Here is a 25099-nt window from a genome sequence, read left to right as displayed (position 1 = left end):
ACAGCTGACAGAAGATGAACTGCCTTCTACCAACTAGCAGAAAGAGTCTGGAAACTGTATTTGACTACTTTTCACACCAAGGACTGAAACACCAAGAAAGCAACTGCGCCCAAGGCACTAACAAAACACTAAAAGACTCCCAAGCTACTCCAGTCTTTAGAGGCAATAGGTAAGGCTGTGAGTTAAAATGACTGGATGACAAGATGTGATGGGAAGGGAGAAAAGAAGCTCTTAGACCGTACATTTACCTCCTTACTGTCCTTCTGTCACTTAAATGTAGGCCATTTCCCTTTCTCCAGCCAGTGAGGGGGAGGGGGGACAGAAAGAGGAACAGAGAAAGAGGGAAACAGAGTGAAGCACCGGAGCATAAAAGAAGCAGGGGGAACACTATTTCAAGAAGAAACAGGGTACTTAGAGTGAAATTTTATAAGGGTATAAGTGAGAGACTTACCAAAGGGTAGTCTAATTCACAATTGGGAGGCTACTCTGACCTAGGGAACACATCACAATCATCATTTTTAAACAGTTAAATCATGTCTGGTAGCCACCAGTAAGGCAGACACCAGCTCTTCTACTTAAAACACTTTCAATCTACAAATTTAAAATTTGCTTTCACAAGATGCAAATCAAACAAAATCACATAGGCTCTGCCTGCCACCAACAGATGAAATTAGCCATTCCTTGTATGATGTGTCACTCTGGACTTATGAACTAGGCATAACAAACATCATTTCAGAAGCTAAGCAGAAAGAGAAATGCTTCTTTATATTTTTTAATGATTTCCAGCAAAAAAAAAAAAAAGGGACACATTCACATATATTTGGCTTCTATGAATGAAACTGACTTTAATTACCTAAAACAACTTACTGATAGTAATTAACCCAGTCCTGACAATGGGATAATAAACTTTGATAGTAATACAAGTGTCCTGTATTTCTCTTAGAAGAAAATGTGCCCAGAAGACACCCTCGTTCCTTAAACTAAAAATCATTTAAACAACCTGAATAAAAGTGCATTTTAAGCCATTAAGAAAATATTTTCTATCCCATCTTTAGACTATTCAGGGATATTTATTAACTTAGTACTTCAAAGTAATATTCCAAAATAGTATACTCTTGGAAAATCAACTCATGTAGGAATATAGACAAACTCTCTGCTAATTTCCTCATATATCACAATCTATTTTGCATTAGAAATAACAGCTAAAGGTGATCAAGGGAAGTTAGTACCACTGTACATATAAGTATTCCCCAAATAATGTAAGCTAAGAAAGACTTACGTTAAGGCATCAAACACTACACTTTAAGTACAATTAACTACTTCAGTGCTGGTTTCTCTTTGCCTCATGGGCCAAATGAGAAAAAGAAGACTGAAAATCTGATTATTTTGCTACAGAATATTGGATACTTCTCAGAATTAAAAACTATTTCTTGAGGGCTCATCTTATTATATATTTACCTTAACCACTCTTTTGTTCCAGACAATAACCAGTGTATATGAAGGAGGTCTTTATAACAGTGTTGTGGACTGGAAAACACAATTTACCCTCCTCTTCTAACCAAGTACCCATCTTCCCAATGGAAGGGGTTTGTAGATGTATTCATGAGATTAGAAAAGGAAAACTGTACGATGAGCTTTTCTTGATCCAAGCTGAAATTCTCATTATAAACTACCTTATATGCCAATAAGTTCTTACCAAATACCTTCATCACAGTATCTAAATTCAAGATCTGTTATATCCTCAGTTTTCACCAAACCTATAAGCAGATTTAGATTAATGGCCAAAACTTACTAAAAGTAGTAGATATCATACATGCTTATGTGTAAATAACACCCTCACACCTCACTGGAAGCAATATTTAAGGGATAACTATGGTATATGTAAGTTAAACTTATAGGAACATATGAAACTATATAAGCAGCAATTTGAAATCTTCCACACTTACACAAATAGGATTTTTACATTTGTATCTTTACAGTGACCAAAATACGCTATAATTCATCTTCTCTTCCCTAACTAAATTCTACTAGAGAAAGATTATATATTTCTAAAGAATCATCATCATTTTCCAAATATCTAGTCAACTACAACAGTCAGGGATGTATTTTTTGAATGTACAAAGTAAAAGAAATGATGCCTTTCTATGTGAGCAAATGATACCTTTCAAATAGCAAAGCATAAAGCATGTTTCCCACTTTCATTTATACAACTTACAAGAATTTATTTGCTTTTGTATTAAAGGCAAAAATGCATATCAAGTTAGATTTTTATTTTTATCAATCACAGTTACATTTGTCACTATTTTGATAAGACTATGCCATAACTTACCAGGGGAAAGAGACAAGTTGATAAGCACTTTAAGAAACCACTAATATTTAGAATCAGACTTTTAAAATAAAAAGCCTCAACCATTTACTCATTTCAGAAGGTCGAAAAGGCACTAGAAGCACAGAGAGATTCTCAGAACAAGCGCAATCCTCCTCCAAGGTACTTCTTCCATTTTATAATGACAACTCTATCCACTTGGCAACCTTTCCTTCTCTATTCATTACCTTACAAAACAAAAATCTCTTCTATACGCCAGACGTGATGCAAAGTACTTAATATACATTATATCTTAATCTTACAACCTTGCAAAATAATTATCCCCATTTGCAAAATAGGAAATTGGAGGGTCAGAAAGATAAAGAAATTTGCTTAATATCACACAGCTACAAAGAGGTAGAACCAAGAATGAACTAGGTCTTCCCAGCTTCAAAGTCACTCTACTACTACTATTGTCAGTTATCCCGGAAACTCAGACCCTAGAACTATTTCCATAATGTATCAAATCTCCCTGAAAGGGATGAACTACATTGCATACCTAGGCTTCTGGGGGGAAAAAAAAATCTGAGTAACAAACATATGTTTGAAGCACACAAGAATATTTCAATGTAACAACATATATATTTACTATTTACAAACACATATCTCTTTTACATCATCACATCAACTCTTGAAGCTGAAGTAGGAATTATATTATCCCTATTTTATAAATGAGGAAAATGAAAGTATGCAGTATGTGACATATAGTATATGCAAATATTTGCTAAAGGATTAAGACTCAAATAGGCTAAGTGACTTGTGCAAACTAGTGGCAGAACAGGGTTCAAAACCAGGTCTCTTTTAATTCTAAAACCAGTGGTCTGTACAACAAAATACAACTGTTTCCATAAACTATTTTCATCATTATATACTGAGTTTAAGTACAAAACTAAGTACAGTTATAAAACAGAACTAGACAGATAATTTATTCACTTCATGGTCACATTTTTAAGCTGTTTTTGTTAGTATAATACTGACAGTGCAATTATCATCAGAAGACCACAGGGGGCTGGAAGCTAGTCACGCCAGCTCATTACTTCAGTGTACACAATTTTAATACCACAGGGTGGACAATTTGAAAGTTACCCAAAACAGCAAATGTATTCAATCATTCATTCGCTCACTGATTCCTTCATCTAAACAACATTTATTGAACACCTATGATGTGACAGAAGTCGGAAAAGTTTAAGTGCCTACAACGTACCATGGACACGTTCATAAACAGTCTCATTTTGTCTCCCCAGAATTCTTCAAAAGAGGGCTGTATCCTCATTTGAAAGGTGAGAAAAAGGAAGCTCAGAAAGGTTAAATAACTTTCTAAAGTTAAGTGGTCAAGCTCAGTGTCATTTCCAAGTTCTATGAGTACAAGCACAGGTATACACATGGGCATCATCTTCTGTTCCCAGGTAGCTGGCAGTCTACCACTCTACACCACGACCAAACAAGAGTGAGAGCCCAACCCTACACTGTTCAAAACGTACATTTTACAGTTAAAAGTCCTTTCAATATGCACACAAAAGAACTGGAAGGATATTCATTAAAATGTTATCAGTGGTAGGGGTATGTACTTTTTTTCTTCATTATGCTTTTCTGTACCATGAAAGTATACTGCTTTCAGGAATCAAAAAATGTCAGGAAATCTTTTGTTTTCACAGTTTAAGTTATTACAACTGCAGGTTGTGACCCATCCTGTCACACATAGGGAATATTTTGAAAATAGCAAACTGGGGGATCACTGGGGTAAACAGCCAAGGCAACTCCCAGCAGAGCCAACTGGGCCAGGGCTGAGGAGATCAATATCACCAGCAACCCTGTTATGGAGTTCTACCTTATTGGGTCAGATCATCTGATTTTTTAAAGAAAACAAAGCACAGAATAGTAAACAAGAAAAAAGAAAACACCAGCAAACAACATACATAGTAAGTACAGTTTTGGAAACTGTGTTTTAGCTACATGACTTAATTTTTTTCTTTTCTGGCCCAGCCACATGGCATGCAGGATCTTAGTGGAAGTGCGAAGTCCTAACCACTGGACAGCCGGAGAATTCCCGACTTAATCTTCTAATATGCTGCACCTTCTTCACAGCATGACAGCTATATTGCCCTCCTTGCTGCTCCCTGAATATGCCTGTGACACTTAGGAACTTTGCACTGGCTAATGCCCTTGCCTGGAAGGCTCTTCCACCCAAGAAATCCAAATGACTAACTATGCAGTATGTGACATATAGTATATGCAAATATTTGCTAAAGGATTAAGACTCAAATAGGCTAAGTGACTTGTGCAAACTAGTGGCAGAACAGGGTTCAAAACCAGGTCTCTTTTAATTCTAAAACCAGTGGTCTGTACAACAAAATACAACTGTTTCCATAAACTATTTTCATCATTATATACTGAGTTTAAGTACAAAACTAAGTACAGTTATAAAACAGAACTAGACAGATAATTTATTCACTTCATGGTCACATTTTTAAGCTGTTTTTGTTAGTATAATACTGACAGTGCAATTATCATCAGAAGACCACAGGGGGCTGGAAGCTAGTCACGCCAGCTCATTACTTCAGTGTACACAATTTTAATACCACAGGGTGGACAATTTGAAAGTTACCCAAAACAGCAAATGTATTCAATCATTCATTCGCTCACTGATTCCTTCATCTAAACAACATTTATTGAACACCTATGATGTGACAGAAGTCGGAAAAGTTTAAGTGCCTACAACGTACCATGGACACGTTCATAAACAGTCTCATTTTGTCTCCCCAGAATTCTTCAAAAGAGGGCTGTATCCTCATTTGAAAGGTGAGAAAAAGGAAGCTCAGAAAGGTTAAATAACTTTCTAAAGTTAAGTGGTCAAGCTCAGTGTCATTTCCAAGTTCTATGAGTACAAGCACAGGTATACACATGGGCATCATCTTCTGTTCCCAGGTAGCTGGCAGTCTACCACTCTACACCACGACCAAACAAGAGTGAGAGCCCAACCCTACACTGTTCAAAACGTACATTTTACAGTTAAAAGTCCTTTCAATATGCACACAAAAGAACTGGAAGGATATTCATTAAAATGTTATCAGTGGTAGGGGTATGTACTTTTTTTCTTCATTATGCTTTTCTGTACCATGAAAGTATACTGCTTTCAGGAATCAAAAAATGTCAGGAAATCTTTTGTTTTCACAGTTTAAGTTATTACAACTGCAGGTTGTGACCCATCCTGTCACACATAGGGAATATTTTGAAAATAGCAAACTGGGGGATCACTGGGGTAAACAGCCAAGGCAACTCCCAGCAGAGCCAACTGGGCCAGGGCTGAGGAGATCAATATCACCAGCAACCCTGTTATGGAGTTCTACCTTATTGGGTCAGATCATCTGATTTTTTAAAGAAAACAAAGCACAGAATAGTAAACAAGAAAAAAGAAAACACCAGCAAACAACATACATAGTAAGTACAGTTTTGGAAACTGTGTTTTAGCTACATGACTTAATTTTTTTCTTTTCTGGCCCAGCCACATGGCATGCAGGATCTTAGTGGAAGTGCGAAGTCCTAACCACTGGACAGCCGGAGAATTCCCGACTTAATCTTCTAATATGCTGCACCTTCTTCACAGCATGACAGCTATATTGCCCTCCTTGCTGCTCCCTGAATATGCCTGTGACACTTAGGAACTTTGCACTGGCTAATGCCCTTGCCTGGAAGGCTCTTCCACCCAAGAAATCCAAATGACTAACTTCCTCACCTAGTTTAAGGCTCACCTTCTTGGTGATGCTTACAAACTCCCACTTCCCTGGGCATTCCTGATCCTCCTTACCCTAGCAGTACCTTTTCTTTTTTCCATACACACAATAAATTATTATTAAGCACTTAACCTGTGTAAGGTATTGTACTAGAAACTAAGATCTAAGAATAAGAAAGCGTGATACCTTTTTAACACTTTTTGTTCCACAAAATCATAGAAGCATGCAAATAACACCTCCTATAAGTCAGACACAAAACCTGTATTATTCCTCAGAGGTTAACAGGCAAGATAACAAAGGTGAAAAGCAGCAGATCCAAGATTTGAGCCCACATCTCTGACTCCTAAATTAAATATTCTCCTAAAAGTCTTCTCTTTAGTTGATATATTTTCAAGTTATTATTAATGGAAAATATTGGGTGGGTCAAAAGGTTCATTTGTTTTTTTCCATAAGATGGCTCTAGTAGCACTTAGTTGTCTTCACTTCATTCAAAACAATTTTGTTAGATTGTATTGTGTCAGCTATCATATCAGCGTGCATTTAAAAAAAGACATCAAAATTGGTAAGTTTTTGTGTAGCCATTTTATATTGAAGATGCAAGAAAAAAAGCAACATTTTTGGCATATTATGCTTTATTATTTCAAGAAAGGTAAAAACGCAACTGAAATGCACAAAAACATTTGTGCAGTGTATGGAGAAGGTGCTGTGACTGATTGAACGTGTCAAAAGTGGTTTGCGAAGTTTTGTGTTGGAGATTTCTCGCTGGACGATGCTCCATGGTTGGGTAGACCAGTTGAAGTTTATAGCGATCAAATCGAAACAATAATTGATAACAATCTTCTTATGCCACACAAGAGATAGCCGACATACTCAAAATATCCAAATCAAGCGTTAAAAAATCATTTACACCAGCTTGGTTACGTTCATCGCTTTGATGTTTGGGTTCCACGTAAGTTAAGCGGAAAAAAACCTTCTTGACCGTATTTCCACATGTGATTCTCTACTGAAACATAATGTAAATATTCCGTTTTTAAAACAAATTGTGACAGGTGATAAAAAGTGGATACCGTACAACAATGTGGAATGGAAGAGATCTTGGGGCAGATGAAATGAAACACCACCAACCACACCAAAGGCTAGTCTTCACCCAAATAAGGTGATGTTGTATATATGGTGGGATTGGAAGGGGGTCCTCTATTATGAGCTCCTTCCGGAAAGCCAAACGATTAATTCTAACAAGTAGTGCTCCCAATCAAACCAACTGAAAGCGGCACTCGACGAAAAGCATCCAGGATGAGTTAACAGAAAACGCATAATCTTCCATCAGGATAACGCAAGACCACGTTTCTTTGATAATCAGGCAAAAACGGTTACGACTTGGCTGGGAAGTTTTGATTCATCCACTGTATTCACCAGACATTGCACCTTCAGATTTCCATTTATTTCAGTCTTTACAAAACTCTATTAATGGGAAAAATTTCAATTCCCTGGAAGACTGTAAAACGCACCTGTAACAGTTCTTTGCTCAAAGATATAAAAAGTTTGGGGAAGATGGAATTATGAAGTTGCCTGGAAAATGGCAGAAGGTAGTGGAACAAAAGGGTGAACACGTTGTTCTATAAAGTTCTTGGTGAAAATGAAAAAATGTGTCTTTTATTTTTACTTAAAAACCCCAAGGCACTTTTTGGCCCAGCCAATACTTCACTTTACCTCTGGAAGATACTCTATAAGACCAGAGTACAGGCACAATAATAAACAAACTGGACAATTTCTAAAACAAATAAATAGAACATGCTATAAAATGTAGCACAGTTTTTATAGTTCTAAAGCAAAATTCGGGTATATGAAACTGTTCATTCAAAGATTAAATAAAGTACCAAGTATTTTACAACACTGGTACTTGTGTTGTGAACAGATCACAAGACTTCCTATGAGAATCAGTATCCATTCTTTTTTTTAAATAACTTTTTTAAAAATTTATTTATTTATTTTGTTTGGCTGCATTGGGTCTTTGTTGCTGTGCGTGGGCTTTTTCTAGTTGCGGTGAGTGGGGGCTACTCTTCATTGCAGTGCATGGGTTTCTCGTTGCGGTGGCTTCTCTTGTTGCAGAGCACAGGCTCTAGGCTTTCGGGCTTTAGGAGTTGTGGCTCACGGGCTCAGGAGCGCAGGCTCAGTAGTTGTGGCGCACGGGCTTAGTTGCTCCATGGCATGTGGGATCTTCCCAGACCAGGGCTCAAACCAGTGTTCCCTGAATTGGCAGGAGGATTCTTTTTTTTTTTTTTTCTTTGCAGTACTTGGGCCTCTCACTGCTGTGGCCTCTCCCGTTGCAGAGCACAGGCTCCGGATGTGCAGGCTCAACGACCATGGCTCACTGGCCCAGCCGCTCCACGGCATGTGGGATCTTCCTGGACTGGGGCACGAACCCGTGTCCCCTGCATCGGCAGGCAGACTCTCAACCACTGCGCCACCAGGGAAGCCCCGGCAGGAGGATTCTTAACCACTGCACCACCAGGGAAGCCCAGTATCCATTCTTAGAGTAAAAACTGGTGCTAGAAACTGAGAAATGAGTCAGTTTGAGTAGCTGTTTTCAAAGAATTATTTTGACTACAAAAAAAAAAATGTAGCTCTTTCAGAATGTGAAGTCATTACAGAAACGTGAGCTTTTACCAGCTAGCTGGGATTTTACTGCAATTGGGCCAGAACCATAGTAATAAAATGAAAGGAATTGAGAAATATCCAAATTTCTCTCTCAGATCACATTCACAACTGAAACTGTTCTTTACTCACAGACTTTAATGTTGTGTCAGTAATATTTTAAGAGTTGGCATTTCCCCCTACATTTTACAAAACTTCAAATACAATAAAACACCTACAGCAGGCATGTAAATATGAGTATCTTGTCCAAAGGGCCAAGAAATTTTAACTCCATTTAATATTTTACCTTATAAACTTATTCATGATCTCTACTCCATCACTAAATCATACTTTCTTCACATTTTGGAATTGGCTCAAATTTAGAAAACTGCTATATGTATTAAAGATTAGCCTGTCTTCATGAGCTCATACAACTTCTGGCCTTTTTAAAGTATGCAGGAAGAGAGATGCACAGTAATTTCTGAGTTTATCAAATTAGAAGATTAAGTTCCTGGCAAAGGTACCCTTCTGATAACGGAGGCCAACAAAATGTATCAACAGGCCATCTTTTTACAGGTAATTTTACTAACTAAAAATGTTGGCATGTACTTAATAATATTTTCTCTATATCATTTCTAAAAATGAAGACTTCAAAAGGGACTTTATCACAGACACAAACTGTAGGTCATCAAGTCCCAACGTCCCAGTCACATTCCACTGGAAGGTCTGCTAGACTCCTCCAAACAGTCTATGCAATCCTACTCAATTTTCAGTTGAAAAACTAAGGCCTCAAGAAGGAAAGAGATTTGCCCTAAATAACCTTGTGAACTAGTAAAAGAAAAATACTAACACTCCAACTCTTATTTTCAAGTTTTAACTAGTATTCTCTGGTGCCTCCCTAAATTTGCCATTAGGCAACAACCAAAAGCCAAATCTGTGCTAATAAGATTATTGACGCTTTTTTCCAGGTTATTGCTATTCCTTGGACAGGTAAAATATGTGTTCCTCACAAGTCGTGAAACACTATTTGAGGCATTTTCCTCATTCTTTACCTCACCTTTGTCTTGGTTTCTGAGACAGCAAGAGCAAAGCTCTAGACCAGCCCTATCCAATAGCACTTTCTGCAACAATGGAAATGTTTCAGCACCTGGTCTGTTCAATACAGTAGCCACTAGTTGCATGTGACTACTGTGCCCTTGAAATATGGCTACTGTGACTGAGGAATGGAATTTTTTATTTTACTCCATTTTAATGAATTTAAGTTTACAGTACAATTCTAGATAACTATAACTTCAGTCATTATACCACCTGTGACCCAGTAATGGTTCTTATATCCCTTCCCGCCTACTGAACTGAGCAAAACACTAACGATAGAGTCCCATAGAAATAAAAAGGCCTCCAATTCCTTTTTTCCAGGATATATATATATATATATATATAATGTCCAAGGTTCTACATAACGAGAAAATCACAGAGCTAGAGGAATCAGAGATCTTGACCACAATATTACCGTGGGAATCAAAGCAGTTAGGATTTGACTGCAATCTTTACAAGAATAGAACCAAGACCTAAGATCCATGGCATTACATAAGAAACTTCTCCAAAGTCCCTTTTTTGTCCCTCTCCTCTTGAGTGGAGTAATCGGAAAGCTGGTGAGAATCCACTAAAGACCATGATTTTTATTTTGGCTAAGATAATAATGAGCTGTTCTAATGGAAACTGGCCAAAGGGTTTGCCAGCTTCTTTAGGGCCAAGTCTGACATCTGGCCATGTCAGTAAGCCACACAGCAAGACTCCTTAAAAAACAAATGAAACCAAAAAATCAGGTATCCAATTCACGTTAAAGATTTATTAAGTTATTGAAGGGTACAAGCCTTCTTATTCATTCCACTCAAGCCTGAAAATTAACCCATCAATTTAACCTTTCAAGGCTCTACTCTTATCTTCCTTCAAGAAGATTTCTCTGATTCTGCCAATGAGAATAAACTTGCTTTTTTCAAACATCTACAGCTGTACTTCTCATACTTTAATGGGCATATACGAATCAGCTAGGTACACTGTTAAAGTGCAGATTCTGAATCAGTAGGCCTGGGGTGAGGACACTGGAAGAAGATCCCAGGTGATGCCCAGGCTCACTGCCACATTTCTTTTTATTTTTTTTTGGTTTTTTGGCCTCAAGGCATATGGGATCTTAGCTCCCTGACCAGGGATTGAACCCACGCCCCCTGCATTGGAAGGCAAAGGCTTAACCACTGGACCGCCAGGGAAGTCCCCACATTTCTGTATAGCAAGATCTACAACCCACTTCTACAAATACCTTAAGGGCACCTATCACTTTCATTTTGGAATTCTAATTATTTACATATACATCTTATCTCCCCCACTGAATTATAAATTCCTTGGAAGCATGATATGAATCTCAATTATATTTTTCTTTTCCACAGCAGACAGCAAACAGGCATTCAAACGCCAGGAGTAAAGGAAAGAATAATACCGAAGAAATAAAGTTCCTGCAGCCTGGGCCATAGGTAGTTCCTCTCTATGGAATCAAAGGTAGGTTAAAGAGCACTGAATTCTGTGAAAAGTCAAACTGTTTTTCATTTACTTGGTTAAATGAAATACAGTGCAGTAATATCAGAAAAGCTGTGACCAAAGCATGCTATTCCTTACACTGGATAGCAGAGTGATGTGGCACAGACCTGCAAAGCTAGCAGATTTTTTGAGGAAATACCCAATCAAATAATAAATTTATTAATTAGGGGAGTTACAGGAATATCCTTTTTAAAAAACATAATAGACTACACAAAGAATCACTGAATCATCAAATCCAGTATGTTTAACTTATAGACTAAAAAATTTAGCTAGGTGATTTATCCAAAGATACAAGTATATGGAAGAGGTGGAGCTTGTACATAGATGCCCTAACAGCTAGTCCAGTATTCTTTGCACTATGCTACCTCATGAATGGACACTACATGAAGAAATAACACTTTCCATCATTCTTAAACTGTATCTTGTGAGCACATCTATTCTGAATTACTGGAAGAAGAATGAGTAAACAATTTTTTGAAAAGGGGGCAACTAACATAAACACATACATACATACTCAAGCAGGAATATAAATGGTTAATAAATATGAAAAAAATCAACTTTGGTTGTAACCACAGAAATGTAAATTTAAATCAGATAATATTTTTGGTCTACTAAATTGGCACAGACTACAAAAACACCCACTGTAACTAGAGTGTAAGGAAGTGGGCATACTCATACACTGTTTTGTTTTGGGGGTTTTTTCCCAGAAAAATTGCTTTAATTTGTTTGCATAATACCAAAGTGTTTCTCCCTTTTTTAAAAAAATACATCTTTATTGGAGTATAATTGCTTCACAATACCATGTTAGTTTCTGTTGCACAACAAAGCAAATCAGCCATATGCATACACATGTCCCCATATCCCCTCCTTCTTGAGCCTCCCTCCCATCCTCCCTATCCCACCCAGGTGGTCACAAAGCACCGAGCTGATCTCCCTGTGTTATGCTGCTGCTTCCCACTAGCCATCCATTTTACATTTGGTGTGTATATATGTCAATGCTACTCTCACTTCGCCCCAGCTTCCCCCTCCCCGCCATGTCCTCAAGTCCATTCTCTATGTCTATGTCTTTATTCCTGCCCTGCCACTCATACACTGTTGACAGAAATAAATGTCTGTACAACTTTTCAGTAGGGCAAATTTGTACAATGTATCAGAAATCCTAAGTAAAAGATATACCATAGGATCTAAGAAATACAATTCTGGAAAATTAACCTGAAGATATATCTGGAGATCTGTAGTGAACATCATTGTATATGTATCATTTGTACATTTTTTTTTTTTACAATTGTGAAAAGCTGGAGATGACCAATAACCATATTTTATATTAAAAATACCATAATTTATATTAAAATAATAGTATTTTAACAAACGATGAAGTAAGATATAGTGCATCTAAAAGTTGAGCTACTATAGTGTGGAAAATGTTTTCAATAACTGACAATCAGACATCTTTTCCAAGGTTTTTACAAGTTTTAACCCAACAGAAATATTACTGAATAGAGTAATATATTCCAGTGCTTCTCAATCTGGCTGCATGCTTGGATCAACTAAGGAGATAAAGGGTTAAGAATTCCGTGTCAAAAAAAAAAAAAAAAAAAATTCCGTGTCAAAATGCAAATGGCCTTTACACAGAAAAAAGCTCATATGAAAAGAGAATCAAGTTAAAATGCACTGAGATAGGGCTTCCCTGGTGGCGCAGTGGTTGAGAATCTGCCAGCTAATGCAGGGGACACGGGTTCGAGCCCTGGTCTGGGATGATCCCACATGCAGCGGAGCAACTAGGCCTGTGAGCCACAACTACTGAGCCTGCGCGTCTGGAGCCTGTGCTCCGCAACAAGAGAGGCCGCCATGGTGAGAGGCCTGCACGCCGCGATGAAGAGTGGCCCCCCCTTGCCACAACTAGAGAAAGCCCTCGCACAGAAACGAAGACCCAACACAGCAAAAATAAATAAATTAATCAACTCCTACCCCCAACATCTAAAAAAAAAAAATGCACTGAGATACCATTTCTCACCTATCAGATTGACAAACACCCAATCATTTGACATCAACCTTATTAGCAAGGATATGACAAAAGTCTGTTACATTGTTGGTGAGAACTCAAAACACAAAACTCCTTCCATTATCTAGCAACATCTACAAAGTTACAAATACATTTACCATTTGCCTGAGCAACGGCAATTACAGGAATCTATCTCAAAGATACACTAGCAAAAGTAATTTTGCAAAGTAGTTTAACACATTTGTTAAAGCAAAAGAATGGAAACAACAGTAGCACATCTACCCAGAGGAGCAATAAGCAGTTTAAAAGAAATAGGGAATATTTCTATTCTGATCTCTAGGATACACTTTATAGAGTTTAAAAGGGGAGAGAAAGAGGTGGAGAGATAAAGTATGAATAATATGCTAGAGTTTATCAAGTGGAGGGAGAAACAAATATACACAAATATGTAAGTACAAGTAGATTGCTTACATTTTCTTTTTAAAAGGAAGAATTTTTAAAAAATTTTTTAATTTTAAAGGTTTCTTATATTAGGAGGAAGTTAAGACAGTAGAATAGACAGGGATAGAAGTTGGCCTGCTGTAAACATAGTTTGCTTTAAAGATTTGCTTTGGAAGCAATAAATTTTGCATAATTATATATTAGAAGATAATTTTTAAAAACCTGAAAACTGAAAGCTAAATGAAACAAATGAACCTAACCATATATTGAGTTGATGGTTAAGCCCACATAAATTTAATTACAAATTTATAGGGAACAAAAGGAACAGAGAAACATGAAACTACACTATGGGGATCCAGTCAGCAATATTCAGAATGTGGCAAATTCTACAGGACAGAGGACCCAGTTTCCCCAACAATAAATTACAAGGAAAAAAATGAGATGGAGAGTGAACCTATAGATTTGTAAAGTTTTATAAGAGACATATAAGCCTATTGGGATGTATGAACCTTATATGGCTCCTGCTTTGAACGTTCAATTTGTTTAAAAAAAAATTTTTTTTTCTTTGAAACAGTCAGGAAAATCTGAACATTGACTAGATATTTGATGACATAAAGAAATTTCAGTTACTTTTTCTAGATGTGATAATGGTATTCTGGGTTTTGCTTTGTTGTTTAATTCTTATCTTTTAGAGAGACATACTAAAGAAAAAACAAATGACCTGGGAATTAAAAACAAACAAACAAAGGACAATGTTTGGATCCCACAGATATAACTAGCCTGATATAGGGCCTACACATCATTGTATTAAAACTGCCCCAGGCAGTTCTAATGAGCCACCAAGTTTTGTAAACCACTGATCTGGGGCAAGTCATATCAATAGGATAAATAACTCACTGAGTTATGAATGGAACTACATGTCTCCAAAAGTACTCTTCTTGAAGGTAGGAATCAGTATTTATCATTGGCACTAATGGCTAAAACTGACATCTCTGAATTCTACTGTATTTATTTTTAAGGTACTTATAAAGTTAAATAAATGTTTACTTAGCTCTCTGATTTACTTAGTTTCCTAAGCAAACTTTTCTTGGCTTCTTATACATATTGAACAAACCAGGAGCAATAATGGTAAAAGCCTTAATGTCCAGGCACAAGGCAATTAGAGCTAGTAACAACTTACGATCTATAAACATAAACCATTAAGAGATTAACAAGAAAGCATTCTCAATAAAGCAACCGGAGCAGGTTACAAACCTCTGAACCACAGAAGGTTATTTAGGCTATATCAGACAACTTCATTCCAATTTAGTCTTATTTCTCTTATCTCACTTTTTCAAAACTTTTGTACACAACCAATGCAGGAAGAACAACTGCTAAGAAATAATTAATTTAAGGGGAAAATGATCACTTTTAATCCTGAATAAACCCATCTCAGGTAGAAAGATAAGCAGAAAAGGGCTAATTAATAAGTAACTGATCCTTTGGTTAGTGATAAATGAAATGTCCCTTTAACTTATCCTATAAGCTGCCAAGTAATGACTGTCACAAAGCAAAATGAAAAGATAATGCTGAGGACTTCCCTGGTGGCGCAGTGGTTGAGAGTCCGCCTGCCGATGCAGGGGACACGCGTTTGTGCCCCTGTCCGGGAAGATCCCACATGCCGCGGAGCGGCTGCGCCCGTGAGCCATGGCCGCTGAGCCTGCGCGTCCGGAGCCTGTGCTCCGCAACAGGAGAGGCCACAACAGTGAGAGGCCCGCGTACCGCAAAAAAAAAAAAAAAAAAAAAAAGATAATGCCGAGATACATCTGGCCAGGTGCTTTCCTCTGATTCAGGCAGCTCTCCTTAAAAGAGCACACAACTGGGAAGGAATTTCCCAATCCAGACATTATATACATGGGGTTTTAGCAGAGAAATATTACTGTCTCCAGCATTCCAGTCATCCACAAAATATGATGAACAGTTCTGGAGGCAGAGATTATACAGTTCAGAAACTAAAGTTGTAATCACATACCTAATGGATCAATTCAAACCGTTACAGAAACAATAAATATTCGTGAGGTACAGAAAAGGTATCAGGAGAATTATGCCTCTTTGCATTTGCCAGGTGACTCAAATGTGTCTTCTGATTTATCCAAAATCAGTGCACCCCTATACTACCGCACTTTGTCCAAGACATGCTGCAAATTCAGTGGAGTTTAAAAATAATTTAAAGGCAATGGGGGTGTTTCAAAAAGCAAGCCTGAAATAAAAGAACTCATTCTCTAAGACCCTGACTTTAAAGATATCTATACATAAAAGCTCAGGGGGAAAAAAAGTTATCACACTGAACTTCTGTGTTTAGTTACCCATCCCAGAAAGGCTTTTTAGGCATAGAATGATATGTCCCAACATGCTTTTGAGATCAGGGGGAAAAAAAAAACTACCTGCCTGCAGAAGTTTAGGATTTTATGTTTCTGCTGTTATCTTATGAACACCACTAAATCTCAATAGATCTAGTCTTTAGGGCTGAGGTAGAGTTTACCTGAAAAAAAAAAAAATTAATGTGGTAAGAGAATATATGGCTTTTTATAGCAGGCCATTTAAGGAAAAAAATGACCTCAGCTAGGGGGAAACTTGGATATTCAATGGCTGTATGTGGGAGGGAATAAACTTGAAGTCTGAGAGGGGAAGTTGGAGGGAGGAGGAAGAAAGCACATTGGAGAAGATAAAGGGTATATTTTTAGACAGGTGGGATACTGAGTAAGCAGTTTCCATCAATAGAACAGAACTGTCAGTTAGATAAGTATTTCAAACGGTGATCAGACAGATGTTCTATAAATATTTGCAAACTGGTATATGACTATTAAAACTACTTTGGTAAATAATGTGTTCAAACTGAATCTAGCTCGACTTGTAACTCTGGCTTACTAAACCTTTTCCTGGGCTTTATTTTCCAGCCTACTAACCTTTTCAGGTATTCTCTAAAATGTCTTCTATTCCTCTACATTTACTCAGAGAGAGAAGTACACAAAATGTTAACTAGATTTTAAAAGTATTAGAAAAAACTCTTTTTTATGCTTAACAGGGTTTGTAGGTTTTCTATAAAAAGTATGAGTTATTTCAAAATAAATTCTTTTCTCCCTCTTAAACTTAGCTCTACAACCAAACAGTGCATCTGATGTAGTTTTCCTATTCAGTATTTCAACTTTTCTTTCCAATCTCTTAAGATTTTTTGCCCTTCATATTTTTTGTAACCTAAAAGTAATTTCTGGCAAACAACCCATAATTCAGGTCATGTTTATGGATATGGAAAGATTAATATCTATTATTCTTAAAGAGAAAGTGGTCTCTGATAACAATGAGTATTATTCCAGTACTGCTAGAAGAGAGCCACAGAGTATAATGCAATTACCAAGAAACAGCTCTCTACAGAGTATTTTCCTCTGTACAGAAGCCATTCATTACCATATAATTATAAGAAGTCCCAATAAGACACTTCATCATTTAACATCACCATGTTTATATGCAACTTTTAGTTCTCAAAAGTACTTTGACATTCCCCTTATTTTTCATAGCACTTATCCTCTGAAAAGGTCCAAATACTGTGTATGGCCTTTGAATATGACTTGAAAATCACAAAGAAAAGAGAGGGGAGAGAGGAAGGAGGGGGGAGAGAAGGGAAAATGGGGAGAGAGGGAAAAGGGAGAGGGAGAGAGAAACTATTTCAAACACAAATATTAAAAATGTAACATGATATGGCAGAATAAGCACTGCGAGTCAAGAGATCTGCTTCAAATCCCAGTTCTGCTGGTAACTAGCTATACGCCTTCCTCTGAGTCATTTAATTATATTTTTGTACATTGTCAAGACTGATTTTGACTTAGTGTTCACCTAAATTTAGCTTTTTAAAAACGTACTACAATTAAAGTACTTCAAATATCATATTATAACACTAGCTCAATTAAAGGTCCATCATTTTACCACCTGGAGTTAGTCCTTCACTTTTGTCTCAATTTGACCTGCAGCCTGGATTACTCAGGCTGCACCCTCAAGATGTATTTGGAGGAAGAGGGACTGTAGGAAGATTCCTTTACAAGATGGGATGGTGCTGAGCCGGTGAGGAAGTTAAGGAATAAGTGCACATGCATGCAGAAAACCTGGTCATTCACAAATCAGGAGCACTGAAGAACAACCTCGTTTAAATTTCGGGAGGTATAACCAGATTTGAGGGAGGCTCTGAGCTGAGGCTTTCTGGTAATCACAGCCTCCACCCTTCAAACCTTTACTCCCCCAGTGGACACCAAACCAAGTTCCAGTTCCGGGTTCCCAACCAACCATATCAAGCCACAACAGAGGGCTCCGCCGACCCGGGCACCGTTTTAGGGCTCCACAGCGAGATGCACAAGACCCCAGCACCTGTCGGCCTCACATTCTTCCCAAAAAGAGGGGGTGGGAGAGAACAGTAGGTCTATGCCCCGACCTTCTGTACTCAGGCTACCACAAAGTCCGTGAGCCCTCTGGACTGAAACAACCTCCGAACTCCAGGGGAAGGGGCGATGCTCGCCGTGACCCTCCCACAGATCCTTCTCCCAGGGCTAATCTCCGGTTTATAGGTCCCACCTCCGACCGTGGTTTCCCAGGCCTCGGGAACCCCGGGCCTGGGAAGCTGACGGACGGATGCCAAGAATGAAGGCAGCGGGGGAGGGTGCACTCCTCGCCACCAGGGGAAAAGATAGGAAAGCAGGGGTAGCGGCAACTGTGTCCCCCTCGGCGAGGGCGGCAGGCCATCCGAATGTCTGCCGAAGCGTCTGTCATTCCTTTACTCACTCACCAGGAACAGCAGTGAGCATCTGAGGTCGGGTAAGGATAGGAAGACGGCAGGACTCATGGTAACGCCGGGGTCCGCGGCAGGGACTGGCGTTGGCGGCTGGGACTGGACAGGGTTGGGTTGGGTTAGGAAAGGGCTGGGCTCCGGGAGCCGGCGGCAGTGGAGGATTCTCCCGGCAGCTGCACCTCGTCCTCTCGACCCGGAGCTCCAGCGGCAAACACCCGGGACAACTTCCAGAGAGGCCTTGCACACCCTCACTTCCGGGTCCTGCCTACCTCGGAGCACATCGGAATATGTAGTCCTGCCCCATTCTCAAAGAGCACGTCATTGGGCACCAAGAACTCTTTTCCCATCAGGCTATCGGCCCTGGTCCACAGAGCCCGCCGCGCGCGGGGCTCTGTGGGATAGAAAGGGCGGAGGGCGGGAACTACAATTCCCAGAAGGCTGTGCGGTCGAGAGTCTCGGGCGGCCTTCCGAGGGGCTCCGCCAGTTTCAGCTCGGTGGGCTCTGTCCCAGCCGGATGTAGTGGCCTGACCTGGCAGGAGGGGCGGCCCAGCGGGGGTCGTGCCTCCTGGAGCCGTCCCCAGGACGTGAGTCCTGGAGGAGGCGAGGGTGAGTAAGAGGGGGCCTGGCTGGGGAGGCTTCTATCGATCTGCACTGCTTGGCCCCTGCCTCAAACTCAAGACCCTCCTGTCCTGGGCTGTGGCCTGAACCTCCCATCACTGGCCTCCTCGCCTGCTGCCTCTTCTCTCTGCGCTAATTCTTGCATTATAAAGCCCGAGCCACCCCTCTGGGTTTCAGTGGAATGTGTCAATGACTTACCCCTAATTGTCTCTTTGGGCTCCTGTAAAGAATAGACGTGGGGTGGACTGGGAAAGCACGTTGTAAACTGAAAAGCTCAGCCTGAGAGTGATTGCTACTAATGCATGGATCACACCTGCAGGAAAATTTAAAAATTCGTTAGCCAAGCAGTTGAAGAACAACCTGGCTGCCCCCGTTAGCTCTCCAGCCTCATCTACGAACATCCAGCCAGGTCCACATGCCCCCAATCGTAGCCACACAAATCACAACTAAGTAGCCGTGAGGCATTTGACTCTTCTGTGGTTCTCCCTACTCCTTGCCTTTGCTGCAGCTTCCCTGCTGCCCGGAATGGCCCTAAACCCTTCTCTGCCTGGATAGCCATCTCAAATGTCGCCATCCCTGAGAACGTCCCAAACAACCAACCATTTGGTCCTAATCAAAATTACTCTTCCTTTGTTTATGACTACAGCACCACTATTTTTCTATGGTTTTAATTATTAGAGCATTTATTACACTGGCTTGTTCTATAATTAGTTAATGATGATTATCCCTTTGCATTGTATAGCATTTCATAATTAACAAAGTGGTTTTGATTTTCCTCTGTAAAATATTTACAAATAGCATTAGCGCTAAAAAATAAATACAAATGCGTTTGAGCTTAAAAAAAAAGGGGGGGACCTTAAAGAATGGATTTCTTAGGCTGACAAAATTAAACAGTGATGGAGCCAAGATTTTTATTTAGGTCCCCTCTCTCCTAGTCCAGTGTTCTTATCTCTATACCACTCAGCGACCTCTCTGACAGAGAGATAGAAATGAGGAATTAAAAAAGAGCAGAGACTCATGAGTATGAACTCATTACTCCAAGAAACTAAACTTTGACCCTGCTCACCCTCTGGACTTAGCACTCAGCCTATGACTTTTCATTCAACAAACATTCACTGAACACTAGCACGTGTTACTGTGCTAAATGCTAAGAATTATGAGATGAAGTATATATAAATATATTGGGCTGGCCAAAAATTTCATTTGGTTAGTGAATACGTTTTTTAATAAAGTTCTTCATGAAAATGAAAAATGCCTTTTATTTTTACTTAAAACCGAACGAACTTTTTGGCCAACCCTATATATAACATACAGTTTTTAGTTTATTTTCAAAAGTTTTTTGTGATTCTGATATGCCTAAAACTGATTACCTAGAGTCTAAAGTGATAGGCATTAGAGTTCAGTACAGTGCCTAGCACATAGTTGGCACTCAACTTGTTGAATGATCAACTTGATCTACCAATTTCATGTTTCATATTTTACAGAAAAGCAGAGCTGAGGCAGCCTAAGTGTTCACTCCATATTATTAACAGAACTGGATCTTGATCCCAAGTGCAATTACTCCTCTACGGTGTTTCCACCTCCACCCCTGTTTTGTAGCTTCTTTCAAGTCACTTTAATATAATCCTGCATATGACTGGTTTTTCTGACATGACAGACATGCTCAGACATGACAGAGTCTCTCAAAACGCCCATTTCTGCCAACACGTTAACTCAAATTGTCAGCAAAATAAAGCCATGAAGAGCTGACTTTACCAAAATTAAGAAAATGCTTTCATTCTAAGGCAGAACTTGAACCAAAAATCTTCATCAATGACAGCCAAGTACTAGCTCATGAGTTGTGATAAATTTATTTTACAAAGCTCTCAGATCCTTGGGAGTCACAGAGATTGGAGTGTCACTTTCAGGTAAAATCAGAAGAGGGCTTGCTTACCCTTATTGCAGATACTAACTGTAGCTAATTAACAGCTGCTCCCTTTAGATAGGTACGTATGCTCCACTTTGCCATGTTCCCCATGACTCCCCATGTTTCTTGCCCTTGTTACCTCCCTGATCCTTGTAGGCATTCAACTTTGGAACTTTGATATAGCATCTTTGCTTTAGGATGGAAGTTTAAGATCATTGATGAAACTACCCCTCTTTCCTTCCCATCAGATGCTTGAATTCTTCCTGCTGCATTTCTGACATAATCCAGCCTCTGCTTAAACACTCTTATGATAAGGAACTCACTATTTTCCTATGCAGCTAATGCATTTCTAGAAGGTTCTATCAAACCATATGAGACTACCAGTCAAAGCAAAATTTTTCCTTAATGAAAAATGGTTTATCCTAATGATGTGGTTTCCAAAGTTCCTAAGGTCAAGATCTCTAACTAGGTATATTTCCCTGGTGGACACAAGGGGAGAACAAATATAAATTCCTCCTTTTGTGGGCATGAGAGAAAGAATGAAGTACCTTCTAGTTTAGTGCTTAAATCTAGGTAATTCTAACCTGACAATTAAGTTCACATCATACCTATTTTGTGGCTTGGTCATCACCTTTATTCCCAATATCAATACTAATATTTAGTATTATGTGGAATCAAATCACCTGTATTAACTTAGCAAGTCACTGTGACTTTTGGAACCTGTGTCTAATGTTAAATATTCAGCCTTTTTTTTTTTTTCTCAGCCCCTGAGAAGGGTCTTGAAGCATCTAATCCTTTCATTTTACAGATGAGCAACTTGTACAAGGGGTCACCTAATTTACTCCATTATGGCAATTCTAAGACTAGGACTGTAGACTTTTTGAATCCTGGTGAAATATTTCTAGTAAACCATGTTTATAACTTACCCATTTAGAACTGATGAGATGGATTTCCTACAGATACTCATTGGTTGCATCATCATTTCAGGTTGTTCCAGTTGTTGAGAAGACTATGAACAGGTCAGAGAACTTGTTCTTTCCTGGTTCCTCATTAGCATCCCAAGTTCATGCTGCTGCTATTAATGGAGATAAGGGTGCTCTTCACAAGCTTATCATAGGTAAGCTCCAAGCTCCCCTTAAGTACAGAAACTTTAAAAATAACTCTTTGTCCTAAGGAAGTTTGTTAATCTTTGTCTTAATTTGCAATTTACTTACACATTTTAATGGAAATACATTATTGTTTATATTTGGTTTCAGGACTTGGACAAGAAAGAAATTAAGTCCTGAAAGTTAAAAATACAGGTTAAGATTAGATGAAAAGTACTTGAGAAATATCTGTGTGTTTGGCATTGAATCTGGATATGTACTTTAAGGTGCTAAGAGAATTAATTCATCTTTGTAACAGCAGAGATCTGGAATGAGATATTGGATAGTGAGCTATAACATTTAATATATACCCAAAGTACTGTTTACAAATAATTTAAATTTTAACGATTTAAAAAAAATTTTAACATCTTTATTGGAGTGTAATTGCTTTACAATGGTGTGTTAGTTTCTGCTAATGATTTTAAATTGATTCAGTGTTCTCCTTATCATTGATTCAATTGATTGATTGTGTTCAGTTAAATTGATTGTGTTCACCCTATGTTATAGTGAGAGAAAGGTCCAATATGGAGGTTCTAGAAGAACTTTCTAGAGAAGTTCTAGAGAATAAAGTGAATAGGAGAAAGACAGTGGGTAAGAATATTCCAGAATTGTAAAAACCACAAATCCACATGTTTACAAGTCATTAGTCCCAAAGAAAATAAATGAAATAAAAATTTCTGTTATTTGTAATCTCTATACATACCAGTGTCTAGTGACATTATGATTGACAACCTGGGCTTTAAAATCAAGTCAACACTACTTGAACTTGCATACCTATTCTTTCAGAATTTATTTTCGCCCTACATTTCCAATTTCTCCAGGAACTATCCATGCACCCTAACTGCTGGCTAGGCTTTGTATTCCTCAGTATGCCATGAATTTTGTCTTTAGTTTTCTCTATACATCTGTTCCTTCTCCCCTTTTCTACCTTCTGCCCCCTTACCTTCTTCTCTACTAAACAAACTCCAATTCATCTTCAAAGACAAAATTCTTTTACCACATTCCCTGTAAAGATTTCTCTTCTCTATCAGAGATGTGATCCTCACATGACCTCAGCTACCTACATTCAGTTACTGCTTGGAATTTGACATCTTCCACCACCTCTGAATCACTCATTCAAACATCCACCATTCAACTAAAACTCTGTTAGTTCCAGCTCATTTGCTAATGAGAACAATAGTTTTTCAATGTCACTGAGACCCCCAGTCCATTATCTTCTCCGCTTTCGACCATCAGTCTCCTTCTGTCTTTGCTTTCGTCCCTATTCAGTCCTGATTCCATGGTCTATTACTAAAATCCTTCCCTTGAAAAAACTCCCTTTTCTTCTCACCTGTTACACCTGGCTGTTGCAATCCCAGCTCTGGATGGACCTAATCCTTCTACCTCTGCCAAGCCCTGAACAATTTAACCTGTCTGGAAGATTTGTAACACCCTAAATTTAAGACTACCCATTTCATAAAGGCACTCAACAGTCTCTGCTCATCATACTACATTTCTCCATAATTACTGTTCCATACCTTCTCACTCTACCAAAACTCTGACTGCCGCTTCTCCCTCCCTCTGCTAATGCTTTATGCTTCTTACCAAAAATGAAAACACTAAATAGGAACTCCCTCATCTTTCAGCCTGATATCTACAAATCAACCTACAGCTACACCCATCTTCTTCTCTCTCCCTGCTAAAACAGATCAAATATCCCTTTCTGTCAAAGATCAGTTTTTCCACACATACTCTGTATTATATTCCTTCCTATCTTCTCAGGGATCTTGTTCCATTTTTTTTAAACCTCTGATTACTATATCATCAACCTTTTCTTCTATTCTATATTCTTTTATCAACATTTAAACATGCTCTATTGTCTCCATTATTTAAAAATCCTTTCTCTGTTCCTTCATCCCCCTCTAGGTATTACCATATCTCTCAACTTTCCTTTGTGTAAGTGTATCAGTACATGGGCTAAACTGCTGTAACAGTGACTTAAATAAGATAGAGGTATGTTTCATTCTCATAACAGTACAAAGGTAAGTGGGCAGCCTAGGGTGGATAAACATCTCTGCTTCATAAAATCATCCAGGGATGCTGCTAGGGCTTAGCTTTGCCATTCTCAACATGTGGCTTCCATCTCTGGGTCAAAGGCAGATTCTCCCACTGTAGTCACAGCCCAGCCAGCAGGAAGGGGGAAGGAGAGAGTGCAGAATAGCAATTTGTCATTCTGGAAATGGGTGGACTTAGAGCCACACCTAGGACAAAAGAGGCTAAAAAAAATCTCTCTCCCTGGATGGCATCATGCCCAGCTAAAACTCAGAGTGTTCAGTTCCCAAAAAGAAGAATGAGAGAATGGATATGGGGACAGTTATCACCCTCTGTCACCAAAACCAAGCTTCTTGAGCCACCTGCACTCATTATCCCCACTTCTTTATCTCAATCCATATTTTTCTGAAAGAAAATAAAACATGCTTTCTTATTTTGAAATATACCTATAGTGAAGTCCATAGAACATAAATGTTCAGCTTAACAAATAAATATAAATCAAACATCCGTGTAATCATCACTAGGTCAAAGAACAGAACACTGTTCCCCCAGAAACCCCACTGCATCCTTCCCTCCCCCTTGGACTAATTTGCTGTCTTGACGTTTATGGTAATAATTATATTGTAGTTTTACCACCCTGTTATATATCTTAAACACTATAGTTTAGCTTTGCCTTTTCTGGACTTTTTTAGCTAAATGTTCCATGTTTACTTGTACTAAAAATTGTGTACTCAGTTATGTCACTTTCATGCTAAAAACTCTTGAATTGCTTCCCATTGTACCTGGAATAAAATTTGAAAGTGTACCTGTACCTCTTTCCC

At 38.7% G+C, this 25099-nt stretch overlaps 2 protein-coding genes across 3 annotated transcripts in view; one reads left to right on the top strand and one right to left on the bottom strand.

Annotated features, from left to right (window-relative positions):
- The window catches only part of ERP44 (endoplasmic reticulum protein 44), a 90178-nt gene extending 71343 nt beyond the window's left edge, over positions 1 to 18835 (bottom strand). The window contains exon 1 of the mRNA XM_007461643.1: positions 18576 to 18835. Coding sequence (XP_007461705.1) covers positions 18576 to 18632 — 57 coding nt within the window. The 5' untranslated portion in view covers positions 18633 to 18835. The remainder of the gene's footprint in view (positions 1 to 18575) is intronic.
- A 153-nt stretch (positions 18836 to 18988) lies between these two features.
- Positions 18989 to 25099, top strand: part of INVS (inversin) — a 147979-nt gene continuing 141868 nt past the window's right edge. Inside the window, exons 1-2 of one of the 2 annotated variants that reach the window (XM_007461641.1) lie at positions 18989 to 19184; positions 22090 to 22219. In XM_007461641.1, coding sequence (XP_007461703.1) covers positions 22114 to 22219 — 106 coding nt within the window. In that variant the 5' untranslated portion in view covers positions 18989 to 19184; positions 22090 to 22113. The remainder of the gene's footprint in view (positions 19185 to 22089; positions 22220 to 25099) is intronic. The other variant, XM_007461642.1, reaches the window with a different exon arrangement.

This window comes from Lipotes vexillifer, unplaced genomic scaffold (assembly GCF_000442215.2).
Source record: "Lipotes vexillifer unplaced genomic scaffold, Lipotes_vexillifer_v1.1 scaffold809, whole genome shotgun sequence".
Lineage (NCBI taxonomy): Eukaryota > Metazoa > Chordata > Mammalia > Artiodactyla > Lipotidae > Lipotes > Lipotes vexillifer.
This window is presented reverse-complemented; position numbering and strand designations above follow the sequence as displayed.